The 20,618-nt window shown below is 43.6% G+C and overlaps 2 protein-coding genes across 3 annotated transcripts; one reads left to right on the top strand and one right to left on the bottom strand.

Moving 5' to 3' along the window:
- Positions 1–842: 842 nt before the first annotated feature.
- fscn1a (fascin actin-bundling protein 1a) lies at positions 843–20,243 on the bottom strand. Its single transcript, XM_030735358.1, has 5 exons — positions 19,210–20,243; positions 4,192–4,348; positions 3,010–3,131; positions 1,456–1,623; positions 843–1,141 (listed from the first exon to the last, which is right to left on the bottom strand). The coding sequence occupies exons 1-5, from the start codon at positions 20,048–20,050 to the stop codon at positions 933–935; spliced, it is 1,497 nt and encodes a 498-aa protein (XP_030591218.1). The 5' UTR covers positions 20,051–20,243; the 3' UTR covers positions 843–932.
- LOC115784220 (cilia- and flagella-associated protein 20-like) lies at positions 10,182–13,418 on the top strand. 2 transcript variants are annotated; one of them, XR_004020280.1, is made up of 2 exons: positions 10,182–10,340; positions 11,386–11,456. XR_004020280.1 is itself a non-coding variant. In XM_030735359.1 (2 exons), the coding sequence occupies exons 1-2, from the start codon at positions 10,263–10,265 to the stop codon at positions 12,900–12,902; spliced, it is 339 nt and encodes a 112-aa protein (XP_030591219.1). In that variant the 5' UTR covers positions 10,182–10,262; the 3' UTR covers positions 12,903–13,418. The 2 variants fall into 2 exon arrangements, 1 of the variants encoding a protein (XP_030591219.1); XM_030735359.1 differs by lacking the exon at positions 11,386–11,456 and adding an exon at positions 12,642–13,418.
- Positions 20,244–20,618: the final 375 nt, after the last annotated feature.

The raw sequence follows: 20,618 nt of genomic DNA, 5'->3' as shown, positions 1-20,618 counted from the left end.
TAGCAATTAACTTCCTACTTCCTGTTTGGCTCAGGAAATCTGACTTCTTGCCAACCAATAACATCACAGCTAGAGAACTACACGGGAAACGGGGTTTGAATATTCTACACTTGAGATGAAAATGGGCGAGACTGAACCCATCAATCAGAACATCTTCAACATCAGCAGATCCACTCCAGTTGTATCACAGTCATCACAGGCAACAAGGCCCGCTCATGAAAAATAAATAAACAGCCAGTCTGCCGGCTGCTTAGAGGCAGAAAACCGGTTTCTACAAGATCCAACCGCACAAAAACAGATCCCGCTTCCTTGATACCTTACAGCCATCTAACAGGAAGCAGCTGGCAAGGTTTGGGTCTGTTTTTAGAGATTAGATCAAGCAGAAAAGAGGCTCTACCAGGTCAGCTCAGACACCATAAATACTGCCACCGTGTGCCGCTCACACAGACAATAGAGACAAGTGGAAAGACGAGGGGGTTAACTCAGAGAGGAGGGGGCTCTTTAAATGTGGCTCTGCTCTGCTCTGGAAGAGAGGCGGCCCAATCGTAGGGCGAGGACGGAGTGAGAGACTGAGGTCGAGCAGCGAACCAGATTGGAGCAGAAAAAAAGTGCGCAGCCCCGTGGTAGCTATGGCAACAGATAAAGGTCGGCACTGCAGAGCAGAGCTGGAAAAGAGAGGAAGGATAAAAGGAAAGGAGTGTCTCCTTCCTTCTTCTAGCCTTCCTGTTCTCTCTGTGCAGTTCATCAACATATAAAGTTATAAGTACAGGATATAATGAGGAACGGGATGGGAGTGGGGGCGATGGGGGGTGGGGTGGGGGTGGTGGACAGGTAGATGTATTGACGGGTAGTGCTACCGTGCCATGCCGCCGCACTCTCCCAGCATCACAGCGGCAGGCGGCTGCATCCCCGTTGGTTTCTCTCCGCTTCCCTCAGTACTCCCACAGCGTGGCGGTCTCCAGGTCATCTGCGTTGGCCTTCAGCACGCCGGCGTGGTCGCCGCGCAGGTACTTCCCGTCGGTGGCATGGCGGATTGCCAGCTTGTTGTAATCGCAGAACTCGAAGAGGAAGTCGACGGGGGTGTCGCTGCTGCTCACCACTGACTGCTCGTTCCCCACCATCCAGTATTTACCTGTGGAGTCTGTGAGAAGGAAAGAAAGGAGACAGGGGGGAGGAAAAAAGATGGAATAAAATGTGTCACAAAGGTCGGAGGGGGGAACAAAAGATACAGCTTAAAACTGCTTTGTTTGAATTAAATAATGTGAGGCAGTGAAATTATCTGATTCAAATCCTTCTTTATGGCACAGACGTCTTGTGAGTAAGTCCATAATGAAAATCTAAACCTCTCAGAGAATAAATGGGTGTCTGCGGGAGGTCCCTCCACGTGCTGCCATTATACCAAATTCAACTTTACAATAAACCACTTCAGAAAGACCCTGTTGTGCCTAAACCAACCTTGCAGGCTGTATGCTCCATCTCTGAACTCCAGAGTAAAGTAGTCATAAGAGGAGCGGTTGGAGTCCAGCGTCCCCGTCACCTTCCTGCAGCCGATGAAGCCGTGCTCCCCGCGCAGCACGATGATCGGGCGGTTGATCAGCTTCATGATGAACTCCTCAGACTCGCCTGGAAAGACAAGAGATGCGTGAGTGTCAGAGCAGTGTGTGCGCTTAAACGGATTTGTGTGTCCGCTCTTTCAGCACTTCTTGTGCAGAGTTCCACCAAAATGCTCATGATTAAGAATGCTGACTCTTCAGTCTCATTAAAAAATAATGCATGTGATGCAGCTCGTGTCAGAAATGTGAAGTGAGAGTGAGAGGCCTTAAAAACAAAAACAAAACAAAACAAAACTCAGCAGATGAACATTATCTGAAAGTAATTTCCTTAAGAAACGGGGGGAAATAAACCCAGCAAAGACCTGACACAGGAGCTGAGAGATGCATCTGGCTCTTCAGTTGATCTGGAAATCAGTGGCAACAAGTCTGATAGAGCAATGAATCCAAATTTGAAATTTTTGGTTCAAGTCAGTATGTTCAGAGGAGGTCAGGAGAGCAGTACAACAGTGAGTATCTACAGGCATCTGTAAAACACGGTGGAGGCTCTGTCATGGTTTGGAGCTGCATTTCAGCCAATGGTGTGGGAGATTGTGCAGTAAAGTACCATCAGATTTTGAGCCAATCAGTCTACCAGTATTTGACTGGAAATGGTTTGATTTTTCAGCATAATGATCTCAAATACACTGCCAATGCAGTAAAAACACAATGGATAGCATTCCATTGTGTGTTTTTTCTATCAGTCATGGATTGGCCTCTCCAGAGCCTGGACTGCAACATTATTGAAGCAGTGTGGGATCATACTGAGAACAGAACAAAAAGCCTTGAATGTCCTTCAGGAAGCCTGGAGAACTGTTCCTGTATACGGTCATCTGCATTTTTGTTTTATTTTTAGCTCATTTGTAAACTGAAGACAAAGTGTATGAATATGGTGAGCTACTTTCTTGAGTGTCACTGTTGTCTAGCAACTTCAAGACAAAGAAATAGTCCAAAAAAATAGATTTTGTGAAAAGTCAGTATAATGTGTTGGGCAAAGTTTCAGTTTCCATGTTGTGCCTGATAATGAACGCATTCATGGCCACAGCAGATATAAAGAGGTTTTTGTTTTAGGTCAGCAGGATGTTTTTCACTTATTGCACAACACTGGTAACAAAAAAAAACAAAAAAAAAAAAACAACTCTTATTTTTAGTGTCTCAGATACTGCATGCTCAGGAGTTTTCTCATGATGTTTCCAATCAGCATGATTAACTAAAGGCATTGAGTAAGAACTTGGAAAAAACACAAACAGCAAAAAAAAAAAAAAACAGCTAAGTTCAGCTCTTACAAAGCAGAACCACTCAACTCTGAAGCCCAGAAACAACTGGAGCCACAATTGAATTACTTCCACTGTACTGAAATTCCACCCGTCACTGTGGAAGTGCTTCTGTCTGCACGGCCGCGTCAACGCATTGCACTGACCTGCAGTGTCGATGGTGGCTGCTAACTGGCCGTTTTTCTTGGCGGCGACATATTTCCCATTAGCGGCCTGAAGCGTCAGCCTCTTCCCACGCCACTCAATGTCAAAGTAGCAATTAGCTGACCTGCAGAGAGAGAGAGTAAAGTAAAGGTGTGAGAGTTAGAGGAGGATAATAAAAGTCACATAGCAGTCATGTATCCAGTAGTGCACTCGCAGGAGTGTCGGGTATAAATTACAGGTTCACAGACAGACACCCAGCTGCTTTATCACAGTTTAAGTAACTGCTGGGTAATTGGATAGGTTGGATCCGGGTAGAGGGATAAGCTTGTAGTCTTTGGTTAAGTGGCATCAAGTAGCTTACTGAATCCTTTCACTTGGCAGAGTATTCTTTAAGTTGGGTTTGATCCTCTGAAGCTCTGAAATATTCTTTGAAATGTATTCAGCAGACCAGTTGGTTTAAAAAAAAAAAAAAAAGTGTGTGTGTGTGTGTGTGTGGGGGGGGGGGGGGGGGGGTCTAATCTGAGAAGTAAACAGAGGGTAATCTCAAGAATGTGACTGAGTAATGTGGTTCCTGAAGACCCCCCCAGCATTGAGGATCTGCTTGGTCACATCTTAAAAAGCAGATCTGTTTCTGAGCTCCCTCAGAGTGCATGCTTCTGACCATCCTGACACTGGATCAGATTACTGCTGCGCTCTGCATCATTCCTGTATACATACATACGTGCTAACACTGGACATCTGCAGCTTCTATCAATCAACCCCTTTCTTGCGGAAGAGATTTTACTCAAGCATGACATGCAGCATCCAGGCTCCCACTTCTTAATCTGTCTGGAGCCTCACAGGGAAATGACTCAAGAGCACAGGGTCAAAGGTCAGGGGTTAATAGCCAGCTCTCTGGTCGGATTGAACCTCTGCACATAAAAGGATATCACTCTACAGGTTGGAGTTGCACACAAATGCACTTAGTCTCCCACAGCATGCTGCAGCCATGATCACACCATCAATCCTTCACCCCTGCCCCCACACACACATGATTCACACCACAGGTCAAATTACAAGAGAGGACTAAACACCAAAAGCTATGACTAACCAGTTTTGAGTTTTCCACAGTCTCCCCCCCATACACACACACAAAGAATGGACAGAGTGGAGCAGGTGTAGCTGTGACCATGTGTGATTCTTACTTAGTGGAGGCTGTGCACTGCAGGCCGCCGTTAGCAGTGAGGGTCCAGTATTTCCCAGCAGCAGTCCGGAACGCACACTTCCTGTTTTCACGGCAAATCTCCATCTGGAATACTTCCTGATCACTTTCTTCATCCTGATTGGCTGATAGGTCCATACCTGTGTGGGGTCAGAATGTTGGGGAGACTGATTGGCTGAGGGATGTGAGAGGGCTGTGAATAACCACAGAATATCACCATTAAAATCCAACACGCCTGCCAATGACCCACACGTACACATCCGCTGGTCAGGATCAGAAGCACTAAATGAACAACATCAGTCAGCTTAGATTAGTCAAGCATTTCACACAGCTGCAGACAAACCTACACCCGCCCACTCACATCTGTCCTGGTCTAGACAGACCCCACTACACTTCAAAGGATTAGCTGTCATGGTGGACGATCACAGCACACAGAGAAGGCCACAAGAGCTGAAACATTTGAAGCAGTTTGTTGGCCACCACTGACCACAGATTCTTTGCAGGAATCTGAGAAGCTACAGGGGCACTAAAGCTAAATACTTGGATCTATACCCCAAGATAAAGTGAAAATGTTAACATGCTTCCTTGTTTAGCATGAAAACATCTGCCATTATCACTCAGTGCTAATGGCATAAGTGTACGTGGCTGGTTGGCTCTGTATGATGTCAGAGAGCAGATACCCCCAATATGGTCATCTCCACCCACCTGCTGTTCAACCTTTCTGTTTGTGAGGGGGCAGCCAATCAGAAGAAGACTTGCTTAAAAAGGGAGAAGAGCTAAAAGCTTGTTCCAGACAGAGGATGGACCGAGTGGCTACGCCCAGGCCCAGTATAAGAAAGTATTATTTTGAACTGTGAAATATACAAAGCTACTTTATAATTATAATTAAAAAAATAATTGAATGATGGCATGATAAGGTCCCTTTAAGGTGCGCCAGAGGAAATGGGCCTAGTCTTTATATCTTCACATAAAATGTTTATTGAATAGGAGCTCAGATTCAGCCTCAGCCAGCAACAACTGTTATTCGAGCCACACTGTTAACAAGTTTTCTATATACAAATAGTTGCTGTTTTGCATTTGTGTAAACATGTGTATCCAAAAAAAAAAAAATTGGAAACTTAGTTGAAGGTTTATGAATATATAATATACATATATACACACACACACACACACACACACACACACACACACACACACAATAGGTTTGACTGATGACTCAGTTTTCAGAGTCAAAAGTGCTACATGGACTAACAATGATGGTTATGGTTGTTATTTGCAGGTCATGCTTCACCTGCTGCACATCTGTAGCAGGTGAAGCCTCGAATCAATGAGTGTGTGTGTGTATGTGTGTGTGTGAACAGAACAGCAGACCTCATTAAAACTCACATCAACCTTAGTCAGGCACTTAAGAGCAACAAAGAGGTAAACACATGACTCAACTATAGAGAAAACCCAGACACACAAATACACTAAGCAGCACAAAGCCTGCTATTGTATATGATGAAATCATACCGTGGTCTGACCTATAGCCAGAGGGCCCAGAGAGAGAAAGAGAAATGAACTGTCTGCTGTGTAAATGTGTGCAGAGCGAGAGGGGGAACCACAAAAAAAAAAAAAAATAGATGTGTTTGAGAAAACAGACCTACCCATCTCATGAATTCCCATCCATGTCCTTTTTCACTGCGACAGTCTCTTCATTTTTCCACATTTCTCATTTTCTACATCCTCACGACTGGCACAACTCATGTTGGTAAATACATTAAAAGGGGAACCTTTACCCTATTAGTGTGACTATTCTGGCAGGGGCTGCAGTCAGAGCCAGTATTACACAAAGGTGTTTAACAGTAACTGCTCAGTCTGCGTCTAGTGCTTACTAAAGTCAACTTGGGATTAAGTTTCTGCAGAAATATGCAGTGATGCACATGCGCGCGCACACACACACACACACGCACACACACACACACACACACACACACACACACACACACACACACACACACAGAGTACTGAGAAGGAAAATATAACCATAATGGGAACCACATGGTAGAGAGGAGGGGGTACAGAGGAGATAAAATGCTAATTTAGAAGGGTTTGAAGGAGGACAAGAGGAGGAAAAATGGTAAGAAGAGAGACCCGTGGCCTGTTCTCCTCCAGGATCATCAGACATGTCACTAAACTCTCCTCTAATCCTCGCTGCTTCCTGCTCAGCCAACGCACCCTACAGTAGCAAAGGAGAGCCTATTTATTACTGAGGCTGTGGCTATGCTTAGAGATGACTTTACAACGCAAATGAACTTTAAAATAGTAAAAAAAAAAAAAAAAAAAAAAAAAAAAAGCCTGATAACCATCATGCAAACCCTCATATTCATATTAAAGTCTTTGACAACTTTGACTTGTAAATGATAGACCGTACAAAGAATTTCTTTTAAGAGTGAGGCATGTCATCTGTGCAGAAAAGGTGCACCAAAACTGGACAATAGAAGATTGGAAAAAGGTTGCCTGGTCTGATGAATGCAACGTTCAGATGGTGGGGTCAGAATCTGGCATAAGCAACATGAAAACCCATCCTGCCTTGTACCAGAGTTTTGGGCTGCTGCTGCAGGTGGTATAATGGTGTAGGGGATATTTTCTGTTTTTAATGTGACCAATGAAATTAGATTAGGGCTTTAAAATAGATGGTACCAAGATGAATGATAAGTGGGAAAAAAAAAAAAACCCCAAAAAAAACTGCATCTAGAAAGAGTTTAGCTGCATCATTCTTATCTGACTGTCATCAAGATGATAAGCAACTTCACCGAAATAGGGAACTATTCAAAAACAAGTCGAGCTGCTCTTTTGGGACTCTGTCCAAACAACTACCTCAATCTAAAATAATGTCACCGCTGACACCAAGACTTAAATAGTTTCAGTGACCGATGCTTTCTCAGAAGTTTCTCGAGTTAGACATTTTTAAACGGAGTCTAAAAATACAGGAGGGCAGTAGCGTTTACTTCTGTTTTTCATTTCTTTTTCTTAGTTTGTGTTTTTCCATTTACTGCTCGACAGTTCATAACTTACTGTAAAAATCAAAAATGTGCTTTTTACAAAAACACTGAAAAATTGTACTGGTGTCAGCCTGGAACAGATCCTGTAGCTTCAGTTGGAAAAACAAACGTAAATTTCGCTATATGAAAATAAACTTTTTGCATGCTGAGCTGATTTGAGTAAAATCCGAATATCTGATTTAAATAAACTTCAGTCAGGCTTACAGATGCTGTCAAAGACAGTTCCACTCATTCAGCTGGTGTGTCTCGAGTTAGCACAAGGACAGAAAAACATTGATATGAAAATACACGACTGACAGACAAAATAGCCACCCTGTGCCCTGTGGAGCCTCAGCCGTGACCCGGAGAGAGGCCGAGGCTGCGTCTCAGTCTGCTGCACAAGTTTGTGAAGCTCACAGGCTTATGGAGGAGGACAGAGAGGGTCTGCAATCATGTACACACACCAGCAAACCACACCAAGAGAAGTGACCACACATGCAGAATCCTCCCAAACCACACACGCACATCTACTTAAAACAACCCCTCTATCTTTCTGTCCACTCCACCCACTGCAGTCAGCCTAATGGCGGCAGGCACAGATTGTTGGCCTCAGTGAGCCAGCACCAGAGGTCTGCTGTGAACACATGCGATTGTATCAAGTGCACTTGTGTGTGTGTGTGTGCCCGCATGCGTTTGTGTGGCTCCTATTGTTCACTGGGCCTGACTGAGGAGGCGAGCAGCTGGGACACAAACAGGGAGCCAGATCATCAGCTTTTGTTCTGATCCAAACACACACACACACACACACACACACACACACACACACACAGTGTAACCAGGTATGAGCATGTACAGCACTCAATACTTAGTTGGGGCTCCTTTTGCCTGGATTACTGCAGCACTGCGGCGTGGCATGGAGTCGATCAGTCTGTGGCACTGCTCAGGTGTTATGAGAGCCCAGGTTGCTCTGATAGTGGCCTTCAGCTCTTCTGAATTTTTGGGTCTGGCGTATCACATCTTCCTCTTCACAATTTTCTATGGGGTTAAGGTCAGGTGAGTTTGCTGGCCAATTAAGAACAGGGATACATGGTCCTTAAACCAGGTACTGGTAGCTTTGGCACTGTGTGCAGGTGCCAGGTCCTGTTGGAAAATGAAATCTGCATCTCCATAAAGTTGGTCAGCAGCAGGAAGCATGAAGTGCTCTAAAACTTCCTGGTAGACGGCTGTGTTGACCTTGGACCTCAGAAAACACAGTGGACCAACACTAGCAGATGACATGGCACCCCAAACCATCACTGATTGTGGAAACTTTACACTGGACCTCAAGCAACGTGGATTCTGTGCCTCTCCTCTCTTCCTCCAGACTCTGGGACCTTGATTTCCAAAGGAAATGCAAAATTGACTTTCAGAGAACATAACTTTGGAGGACTCAGCAGCAGTCCAGTCCTTTTTGTCTTTAGCCCAGGCGAGACGCTTCTGATGCTGCCTCTCTTTCTGTGCGTGGTGGTTCTTGAAGCACTGACTCCAGCTGCAGTCCACTCTTTGTGAATCTCCCCCACATTTCTGAATGGGTTTTGTTTCACAACCCTCTCCGAAATGCAGTCATCACTATTGCTTGTGCACTTTTTTCTACCACATCTCTTCCTTCCCTTCGCCTCTCTATTAATGTGCTTGGACACAGAGCTCTGTGAACAGCCAGCCTCTTTAGCAATGACCTTTTGTGTCTTGCCCTCCTTGTGTCAATGGTCATCTTTTGGAAAACTGTCAAGTCAGCAGTCTTCCCCATGATTGTGTAGCCTACAAAACTAGACTGAGACCATTTAAAGGCCTTTGCAAGTGTTTGGAGTTAATTAGCTGATTGGAGTGTGGCACCAGGTGTCTTCAATATTGAACCTTTTCACAATATTCAAATTTTGAGATACTGAATTTGGGGTTTTCATTAGTTGTCAGTTATAATCATTGAAATTAAAAGAAAAACATTTGAAAAATATCAGTCTGTGTGTAATGAACGAATATACAAGTTTCACTTTTTGAATGGAATTACTTAAATAAATCAACTTTTTCATGAGATTCTAATTTTATGACCAGGGTGGGTGTGTGTGTGTAATATATATATATATATATATATATATATATACACATATATACACACACACACACACACACACACACACACACACACACACACACACACACACATACATACAGAAAAATGAGGTCAGGCACATGAGAGAATATTGTGCCCAAAGTGACTCAAACTCCATTGTGTGTACAGTTGGACTAAACTAGAGGACAGTGATGCAGAGACACACCCAGTGCATGGCAGGATGACACACTGGAGAACAGCTGAACCCTAACCTATAATAAAGCACTGACATTAAGGAGGAGAGGATCCATGTGGGTATGCAGCTGACATGAGGCTGCTCCTCTGGCACACTCCCAGCACACAAGTACGCAGAGGCTCTACAAACACATTAACACACCAGCGTGCCCACTCAGTCACAGCCAGTAAGCATTACTAAGGATCATAACCGCCAAGTCTCCCGTTTTGGCTGGGAAACTCCCTTTATCAACCTTTGAGACAGGTGACAGCGAGTTTTCTTACACAAGTTGGCAACAGTGGCCCAGATAAAGGAGGAGGGTTTAATGTACCTATCTACATTCGCACCCCACATGAATGTTTTCGTTAAATTTGATATTCTAACATTAAACAATTCGGGACAAAAATTATTTATGTAATGTGGGTCTAGGCAAAGCATTAAAGTAATGCAGTTATTTCATAAAGTTCATTTATAGTTCTAAACGTATTTAGGGTGTTTTTTCTTCACTTTTTGTCTCTCTAAAGCTGTTATTCCGCTCTCCTACAGCCTTGATTGCAAATACTGCAATTGACCAATTATGCAAATTAGGTGATGACCCATAAAGAAACTGCTATTTTCGGTGCCAGAAAATTTCCCTTAACACTTAAAAACCCGCCCAGCGCTGCCCTCTTACTGCCCTCTGGTATTCTTTCTGCTTCTGTGGGAACAAAATGTGTGAAAACGCTTCCGTATTTTCTACAATTTTGTCCAGCATCGACAGCAAACCACTTGCCATGTGGGATAAAAAGGTAAGCAAGGAACCATATTATTGGCTTAGCTAGCGGGGTATAACTGGCTAGCATCATGTGCACTCGTGCCGCCTGTAAGATGTTGAATTTAGCCCTGTTGTATTGTTGTGAAGGTATTCTAGATCTATTTTAAATGTAGGATACGTAGTTCTTGTTGATTATTTGTAAATGTAACATGATTACACGGTGACCATGGAGGCTGCTAAGCTGCTAACCTGAGTCACACAGCATCTGAAGTATGCGGCCAGTCTAATTAAAAAAAAATGATTTGAGTCATTGGTACCATTTACATGTGAGTAATGCCATTAAATTCTCTTTTATAGACTACTATGTGCGCTAAACAGGAGCTTTCCGGATAGCCATTTATGTAGTGGTGACAAATTATCTGGCAGGCTTTTAACCAGATTTCTTTTTTTTTAGCCCGGGCTGAAAAAATGCTAATGCTAATTAGCAAGCTAATGCTAACTGCTAAATGCTGCTCGTTAATTGAGTGACGGGACCCTGCTTATGTAACCAGAAAGCACCTCTGAAGCCTAGGCAGTCATCAGTCGTCGTGGATGTGTAGTGTAGTTACATTTCTCGAGGTGCATGGCGGTTATGCATGTAGGACCGATGCAGAACTCTAAATCAGGTCTTATTAGATTGATAGTGTGATCATTTTTGCATATAATCCAGAAGTTACACTTCTATATCGTGCGTTTAACCTCTTAACTGGTTACGTCCCGTCCACCGGACATTTGTAGTTCGTTTTATGTGGCAGACCAGACCCTCCCACCTCATTCGGTCAATCATGTAACAGGCCGCACCAAATCACGAAGGGCAGAGTTCCTGACAGTGCCATCCCTGGTTCATGAATCTGGCTTTAGATTTGAGATACACTTTCTTCTTTCACTTCATTCTTGAGTTTTGTCTATGCATCACACATCATGCAGCAGACTCAAAGGGCTTTACAGTCTATGTATGATACAGCTCTGTAAAACCCGTCAGAAATTGAGATTTATCCATTTTAAAATAAGAAAACTAATCTATTTCTGCATTTGCACAGGTGAAGATTGGTCATATGAAAAGAATCAGATGACATGCATTCAGTTGTGCTGGAGATTTGGGGGGGGGGGGGGGGGGGGGGTAAACATCAGGTGAGTTGTCTGTTTTATATATTAATCAAACTGTCAGTTCTGCAATATGTACAGGATTGAAATGTAATTAACCACTGACCCACTGTGTGCAACTAGAATGAATCAAAAATAAGAAAATGGAGTCCTATAAGAATATGAGATACAGGAAATAAATGTGAGGCATCAAACTATAAATATGAATTACACAAGATATATTAAACAATTACAATAAAATTATTGCTGTCTGTGTATATGAGGGTACAAGGATTCTTAAAGTTATATACATTATTGCAGTCATTTGTGTAAAAATATTAAGTATAAATAGATTATTAATCTGTGATGTGGCCCACTAAATTCAAATGGAAAACACAGATTGAGACAGATTTCTCAGTACTGTAGAAAACTGAAGATACTGCTTGGTTATTGTTCATACATTAACTACTTTGTAGAAATGTTAAGAAATGCATATAAAACCTACATAATCAGCAAAAGCACCACTGAAATTACTTGTAAACCAGATTATAAAGAAATAACTTGCACTATATTGCCAAAAGTATTCCCTCACCTTCCAAATCATTGGTGTTCCCATCACTTCCATGGCCACAGGTGTATAAACCAAGTACTGAGGCATTCAGACTGCTTCTACAAAGATTTGTGAAAGAATGGGTCGCTCTCAGGAGCTCAGTGAATTCCAGCGTGGTACCATGATAGGATGCCACCTGTGCAACAAGTCCAGTTGTGAAATTTCCTTGCTACTATGTATTCCACAGTCAACAGCTAGTGGTGTTATTATTCCACCACTAGTTTTTGGCCCTTTAGTTCCAGTGAAAGGAACTCATAATGTGTTCTTGGGGTGAACATATTAAGGATTTCTGCTCTTTGACATTGTACAGAGGAAAGAGTTGGAAAAAAAACAGCCTGAGCTTTTGGCTCACAAGGTTACCTGTGCATACTCTGGCCTCACAGTTTGAAACTTTATCCATGTTTAATGTGAGCATCCACCATTTTTTAAAAGTAGATAAATGACATATTTAACAGTGTTCAGTGACCATTAAGAGCCGTGAAAAGTATTTCACGTTTGAAGTCCAGGTACAGACACATCAACCCACCATGAGTAGTGGACAGAGTAAGGACCGGGATTGTGTAATAGACCCATTCTCTACATGTCTCCATATCTCCCTCTCAGGTGCTGGACGATCAAAACATTCACCGGCGGTTTCGAGTGAGTAACTATCAGAGCACAACCAAAGTGAACCCCTTTGTCTGCACCATGCCCATGAGGCTCGACGATGGCTGGAACCAGATTCAGTTCAACCTGTCAGAGCTCACCAGGAGGTCCTATGGAACAAATTACACAGAGATGCTGCATGTACATGTTAGTGCACAGATGAGGAACTTGCTGTCTCTGGGTGCTGCTTGGACTGGTGTGACTCTAAGATCTCTATAGTAAGAATTTTAAAATATTCCTTTTTCTCTTTTTACCGTCTGCCCCCCCCAGAGTCATGCTAACTGTCGGATATGGCGGTTGTAGTTCTCAGACAGGTTCTACTCTGAGGATAGATAGATAGATTCAACTTCATTGTCATTGCACATCTCTCAAGTACAGGCAATGAAATGCAGTTTGCATCCATCCGGAAGTGCTTTAGCAAAACTAAGTATAGCTATAATGCGTACACGGTATACAACACTGTTGTGAATGCGCCATGACTACAAGCTGAGCTCCCAGCAGAGTTTAAACTGCCTGTCCAGAACCAGAAGCCCAAGGTGACTATGCCCCTCTACATGCATGAACACTCAAACAGCATTACAGTCACAAGGTTATCGTGGAAGCTTTCAATCTCTAAAAATGTTGTGTAGAAGAATAACACTAACACTTGTCCATTTATTTCTTGCAGCAGTAGAGCTTCAACAGTGGTATAATAAGTATAATCGTTATCCTTGTGGGTTTTTTTTTTTTTTTTAAACAAGATCAAACTTATCTGATTTTGGTTCTGTAATTTTGCATATATTAATAGTTTTATAGTTGATTAAAAACTCATTTAGTTCTTTACTTAAGAAATATACAATAAGTTTCTTTGGTTTTCAGTTTTCTTTAGGTGTATTTATTACCTGTGTTATTTGTTACCTGTTGTAATAAAGTCTTTTGGGAAAAAATATACATGTCACGCTTTCTATTACCATGGCAACTGGGATGTTTATTAATCGGTTTCATTCCCTGACAACACCATAATAATGAGAACTTATTAAGTAAAGTTTTTTTTTTTTCCTTTCATATTTCTATTCAAATTAAACATCTTTACTTCTGGGAGTGGGACGTGTTCCACTCCACCCAGAACTATTATTGGGAATGGAAAATCTGTAAAACAAATGACGTGACACAGCAGCCAGTGATAAGTGTAGCAACCATTTGAGTGGTCACAAACTCATGCGCAGCGTCTGTGGAAGGATGCATAAATTGAATGCTTCCCTTCTTTTTATCCTATTGGCTGTGTTGCAGTCAGAGAAAGCAAATCACCCTTCACCCTGCGGGGATCATTGCACACCAGCCAAGGTCAGAGCTGCACGTCTCATGTCTCATTTCCTGCTAACAGGGGGTGGGAGCGGGGGGTGAAGGCTACAGAATGGGTGTCAAGGTTGTGTCTTGACTCATGGCCAGACACAACATGAAGCCACAGTTTGTCTTCAGCCTTTTACCACACATTACATGGTTGGATTGCAGTCTGATTAACACTCAAATTTAAAATCATGAATTAGGATATGATGGATCTGCAAAATTAATGTAAAGCAACTAAAGATAAATCTGTGCTCCTTGTAGATGATATAGGGAGAAGCAGCCATTACATAAGAGTGAGCTTTGTGACACTACAGAGATGGTTAATCTAGTTACATTTATAGCCCAGTTTGTTTAATCTGCAACAAAGGTTTTAAGCTATCCCTCTTTTCTTTATATTTTGCTTCCAAGGACCAACAGTTCTCCAAGCTTTCTGAAGCCCTTTCAAAGTTTCTCTTTGGACATTGGCTGCTTTTTCATTCACATTCAGTCCAGTCATTGTACCTAAACAGTGGTGATGGAGATCTTGTCAAAATGGATGGAATTATGAACGCAGGAAAGTACCATCAGATTTTGATCCACCATGCAATCCACCAGTATCTGATTGGAAATGGTTTTATTTTTCAGCCTGACAGTGACCCCAGACACACTGCCAATGCAGTAAGAGCATATCTGGATCAATATTTCCATGTATGTTTGCATATGTTTCAATAAATTGTTGCACCCATTTTCCTAGTAAAATATAAAGAAATAAAGGGTGACTCAAGCTTACAGCACTGTGCAAAAGTAACAGTTTTGCAATAAGGGGAGAGGGGAAAAAACCCTCATTTCCCAAAATGATGATTCTCATGTGTTTTCAAAGTTTCTTGGAATTTTGTTTCTTATCATGTGGCTTTAGTTGGGCTTTATGGAAACTACAGAAGCTTTGCTGTCTCGTAAATCAAATTTTCACTAAACAGAGGAGGTCGGCTCAGCTGAATAAGGATTTCACACAAAAATGGCTCAGATCCCAGTTGCCAAAAACCAACGAAACTCCTCCTCAGTCACCTCGCTTTTGCCCCTTAGCAGGAGATGGATCTGTCAGTTACAGAGAGCAGACAGCACTCGGTGGTCACACCAGTCACCAACAGGATGCAGTGGATTCATTTAGCTGACAAACCAGCACTCACTTCACCCACCCTTGCCCTACAGTTTAGAGGAAGAACAGGCCGCTTAAAAGGCCACTGAGCTCCAGGCTAACTGACTGATAATTGCACCTCAGTCCATATGAGGGTCGTTAAACAGCCTCTCAGAGAATTTGTGCCTAGGCCTGAGAAGAGAGGATGTTATGAGCTGGAAACAAGCAGCAGCAGCGGTCAGTTTAACAGCAATTTCAAATGCTGTGAGTTCACATTGGTGGACAGCTGAAACAATGGCACTGATGTGACATGCAGCTAAAATTTGTCAGCTATAAATTTGACTTCTATTGTTGCTACATAAGATTGACTTCAATGATTTTGAACAGGATGATGTCAGGGTTTTGTTTAAAGTGATGACAAACATCAAACTTTATGTGAACTGATGACTGTAATAAAAAGACTACTGTAATAAAATAAAAATCACATAAGGGAGTCAAGAGTCTGCATGTAAAAATGAGTTATTTACAACACTTTACATCCACAATAATCTCATGATGAACTGCATTAAGCTTTGAGTAACAAAGAGCACAGAAAATGTTTAACTCCATTTGTAGGTCAGTTCCTCTTTGGTACGTCTGTTTGGATAAGGTAAATTAATGCCATCGTGTTGCAGCTACGTTCATAATATATTAACCAGCCCCACTGTTGAGGTGGGCAGATGCAGATTCCCACAACATAACCACAACAAATCAGATGTTTTAAAACTTCAAAGAAGCAGTGACCTCCACTGTAACATGTCTGTGCAAACTAACCTGCAGTAGCCAAAACTAAAACACAGAACACAAACTATAATTTTATCTTAAGCAAGGGTTGCATGTTAAAAAAAAAAAAAATTAAAAGGGAAATTTCTCAGCGCAACAATCATGGCTCCAACTAATGAAAGGATGTCTAAACTAGATTTACTGCATTTCAGCGTGTGAACTTGACAAACAGCAATTAAGTGCAAGTCACCAAATCAACAGTTTTGACTGGACAAAAGCAGCTTTCAGACTGACCCGCTTGAGCTGGCTCGAGTCAGAAAACCTAATGAAAGCCAGCAGACTTTAACCATCAACACGGCTTTGGGCCCATCAGGCGAATAGCCGCTTTAGAGAGGGGACTAAAGCATCTGTTTGTCTTAAAAAAAAAAAAAAACATCTGGAGACAGTTTAATTCCACTCAGCATTTAATCTGCATCACAATGATCCCGTTGTTGGCAGGTCAAACGTGGTTTTTCCCCTCTAAAGATTCAGGTCTCCTGCTCATTATGAGCTGTGGCAGTCAGCAGGGAGGAGTTGGGGTTAATCACCCATGAGCAAGGCATCATGGGTACACTTCTGACATGCTTTCCAATATTTAAGCCCAAGGTATCTAAGGACATGAGAACCAGTCTGATGGCAACAGACCCCCACCACCCCTAATTTTACCCCTTAAACTGGACTGTATCATGGTATACTGGGGGTGGCTGTAGCGCAGTAGGTAGAGCAGATCACCTACTGATCGGAAGGTCAGGGGTTTGATTCCTGGCTACTCCAGGCTACATGCCAATGTATCCTTGGGCAAGGTACTTAACTCCAAGTTGCACTCCGAAGCAACCGTCGGAGTATGAATGTGTGTGAATGTTAGATAATTAAAGCACTTAGCTTAGTTAATATGGAAGTGCTTGTATGAATGGGTGTGCATGGGTAAATGTAAAACGTGTTGTATAAGCGCTTTGAGTGCTCTGAGTAGAAAAGCGCTATATAAGAGCTAGTCCATTTACCATATACTAAATAAGATTTGAAACTAGTGACTGAGACCATACACTTATTACTAAAGTGCTCAGTGAGGTACTAAATCATGTCAGAAGTAAGGTCATTTTCCACAGACTTCTATACAATCAGACTTCCTTTTATGCAACCAAAGGAGGGGAGAGTGCAAGCTAGCAAAACATGGGTAAAGACACAATTAAAAAAAAAAAAAAATCTGAATTATATTTTTAGGTGGAAGGAAATTGACTTATAAGCTTATTCTTATTGGGAAAAACCAAATATGAGTAACTCACAGCATCTTCAATCCAGATCCATCAGACTGCGTCTGATACCTGATGAATCACACGAATTGTGAAGACAGCTCAACAAACGAGCTTCCCTGTAAAACTGTGTAGGGATGCAAGTGGCAAAACTGCAGTCTCCTTGATTAAATGCCACTTAGTGTAAAAGCTGCAGGACCACATGCTGAATTGTGTAACCAGGATACGGCACCCTCTATAACCAAGTCTGATTTGGGCAGCCAGTCTTTCAGATCACCTTGCAATTGTTTTCGTTGTGGATTATTAAAGTGCAGTTCATACAGAGGCCATCATCCTATTCCCAGAAACTTTTTTTTTTTTTTTTTTTTTTTTTTTAAATCCAACCTCCACCTTCAAAATGGCCCACCATTTTGTGGCTGGCATGTGAGCTCCACTTGAGTGAAAAAGTAGCAACTGCTGACAGAGTGAAATGAGCATAAATATCCCTATGACAAGTAAACAAAGCAGGGAGACAGAACAAACATGCCCAGTGTGTGACAGAGATGGAGGAGTAGGAAAATAAAGGGATAGGCAGATCGCACTTTGTGAAAAAAGAAGAAGCAGTAAAACCACTAAACCGCACAGCATTTTCAGCAGACACCAAATATAGATTCAGAGAGCATCAGTTATACGCATGTCATTCATTACTGTCAGAGCCACGGACTCAAATGCAAATAGTGATAGAGATTACTGTGTTGGCTCAAAGTGATATTTAGAGAATGATTCACACACTCTGGCTCCAAACTCAAATTTCAGCTGATTTCAACACGTCCCATGGTACAGTTTTTCAGGATTAAAGTTGGGGAAAAGGGAATATTTAGGCACCCATCAATGCTGACAACTGTTCAGCACGAGGCATGCCATTGATGACGACTGCAGACACACACCAGCCAAGCCTGAAGGTTTGGTAGGAGTGGGGGAGGGGTGACAAGGCAGGAGGAGGAGAACTAAAGAACAGAGGTGTAAAAAAGAAAAGGTTAGACAACAATAAAGGAAGACAGATGGGGGGGGAAAAGGAAAGGAAGGGTGAGGGAAAAGGAAGGAAAAAGGCAGAGGGACAAGCTTGTCTCTGCCCAGTTGTAAGGCTGAAAACCAGACACACATGAAGAGCATGAGCTCTCACTCAATCACTAATGGGGGGGGTGGAAGAAAGAAAAATTGAAGTCAGGACTGAGGCCACTTTATCAAAGCTAATAATCACATCAGCAGTGCGGGCTGCTGTGCATCTGTGTGCAAATCTCAGAATTAGACACAAAGGCTCCGATTTCAGCTTTCCCATCCATGTTCTCTGCACAGCTGAGGCTGTGGAGCTTTCTCTGCCAGACAGATGGTGAGGCCTCTAGTGTTGCGTTTTAAAATGGTCATATTTGTCAGAACATGATCTGACCTAAATGAAGTGAAAGGTTTTGTCATAATGACCAGCAAATATGCAACCATGTGAGATATGGCACAAAAACTAGCTGTTACCTGCTAATGTGTGGAGCTATTGTGCTTGGTGCCGGGCCAGCCTTCCAGTTTAAGACTGTTTTACATTTGAATGAAGGCACGCGTGCACATGGTGCTGTATGTGTAGCAGGCTAAGAACTTTGTGCACTTTTTGTTACACAATGTGCTTGTTGGTGGATTGTGAAGTTTAGTGATCATAGACAATAGGCTTTATCACCTTTAACCTGGGGGGGGGGGGTCTGCTGTATTCACACTGATGGTGTGAATTTCATGCAAGTATTTTTCCATGTAAGGAGGGTGATTTGGCCAAAAATAATGTTTTGTGTGTAAACACGCACAGGCCGCTGGTGTGTGACTATAAGTCTAGTTCTGTGTCCATCATTCAGAGTGTGTGTGTGTGTGTGTGTGTGTGTGTGTGGGGGGGGGGGGGGGGGGGAGAGATGCAGTCTCACATTCCATCACGTTAACCCTTCCTCTACCATGCCAGGATCAGACACTCACACAAGCACTCAGAGGGTCTGGACTGGACCACCACCACCACCACACCCACCTTGCCGGGTGGAGACGTTCCTCTCGTTGGCTGCGGTGAGCACAACCTGCGGGTGGCTCTGCTCCAGCACGAACATCTCGTCCTTGCCCACACGCGCGCTCTTGCCGGACTTCATGGTACCGGAGGGCCCGGAGGGCGCGAGGTACCTGCCGCTACAGTCCCTGAAGGCCACCTTGCCGGAGCGGAACTCCAGCGTGTAGCCAGTGCTCTTGTCCGTGGTGGCGACCAGCGCGCCGTCGTTCCTCAGGAAGCGGTTGTCGGACGTCTGAAGGTGGTACCGCTGATCTCGGAATACCAGCGTGATCATGGAGTCCACCCCCCACGGGACATCCCGGTCGATGGCGATCTCATCCACCTTGTCGCTCAGGTGCGCGTACCGCTTGCGCGTCACGCTGAAGATGTTCACCTGCGGGTGCATGGCGATATGCACGCTCCATTTCTCCGCCACAGAAGCGGTTTGGGCGAAGCAGATGATCCGGTCCTCGGTGCCGCCCAGGTAGCGCCCGTGTTGCTCGGACTGCAGGGACCAGCGGCCGTCATCATGAGCCGTGATGATGAACCGGCACTCCGGAGCCGGGGTCTCGCTGTCTCCTGTGACGTTCCCGTCCTTGTCGGCGGCGATGTACCGGCCCAGATGTGATTTGAGGAAGAACACATTCCCGCTGGAGTCGTCACCGCTCTGCTCCAGGGTCCAGATCTGCTTCTTCTTCATGGTCGTGGCGGACGCGTTGATTTTGAAGCCGAAGGTCTCCGCCGTTAAGTATTTGTTCCCGCAGTTGATGAGACCGAACTGGATCTGCAGCATGTCGCTGGTTCCGTTAGTTGCGCCGTTAGTTGTCATTGTCACGCCTGTGCGCTTGAGCTTTCGGACCGGACCGGTTCTGCCTTAAGAGGGATGAGAGAAGAAAAGGGGGGATGCGGTTCTGCAAGTGAGCTCGCGGCTGAAAGGGTGGGATGCTGTGCTGCCTCGCGTGCTTCTCTTTGTTTGGGGAGTCTGTGAGCGCGCGCCGCCGGGTCCTCGGTGCTCTGCCTGTCTCAGCAGCTCGAGACCGCCGTCACAGCTGCAGCCTATATAACCATCAGTGACGTTGCACATCCAGTCACGCCCTCTGCTATACCCAACAATGTGGGAGAAGAGCTTATTTCTCTCCTGGGCTTATCCCATGTTGCTTTTATTCGTTTAGATTCATTCAGACTCGTGCCCTCCGTCAGTATTCCCTAAAAGTCTTGTCTAATTAGTAAAAGTGTGCATGTGGCTACAAGATCCAAACTCAAGATCCCCCCCCAAAAAAACACAACCTATATTTTATGTACCCAGACTCAAATCTAGTTTTCAACCCAAGCATTAAAATAATATCACTTTCTCCCTCTTTCAGATGCACATGAGATCCACTCAGCATTCAAATCAT

Source organism: Archocentrus centrarchus, chromosome 8 (assembly GCF_007364275.1).
Source record: "Archocentrus centrarchus isolate MPI-CPG fArcCen1 chromosome 8, fArcCen1, whole genome shotgun sequence".
Classification (NCBI taxonomy): domain Eukaryota; kingdom Metazoa; phylum Chordata; class Actinopteri; order Cichliformes; family Cichlidae; genus Archocentrus; species Archocentrus centrarchus.
Note: the sequence above shows the minus strand (reverse complement) of the source record. Positions and strands in the feature narration are given on the sequence as shown.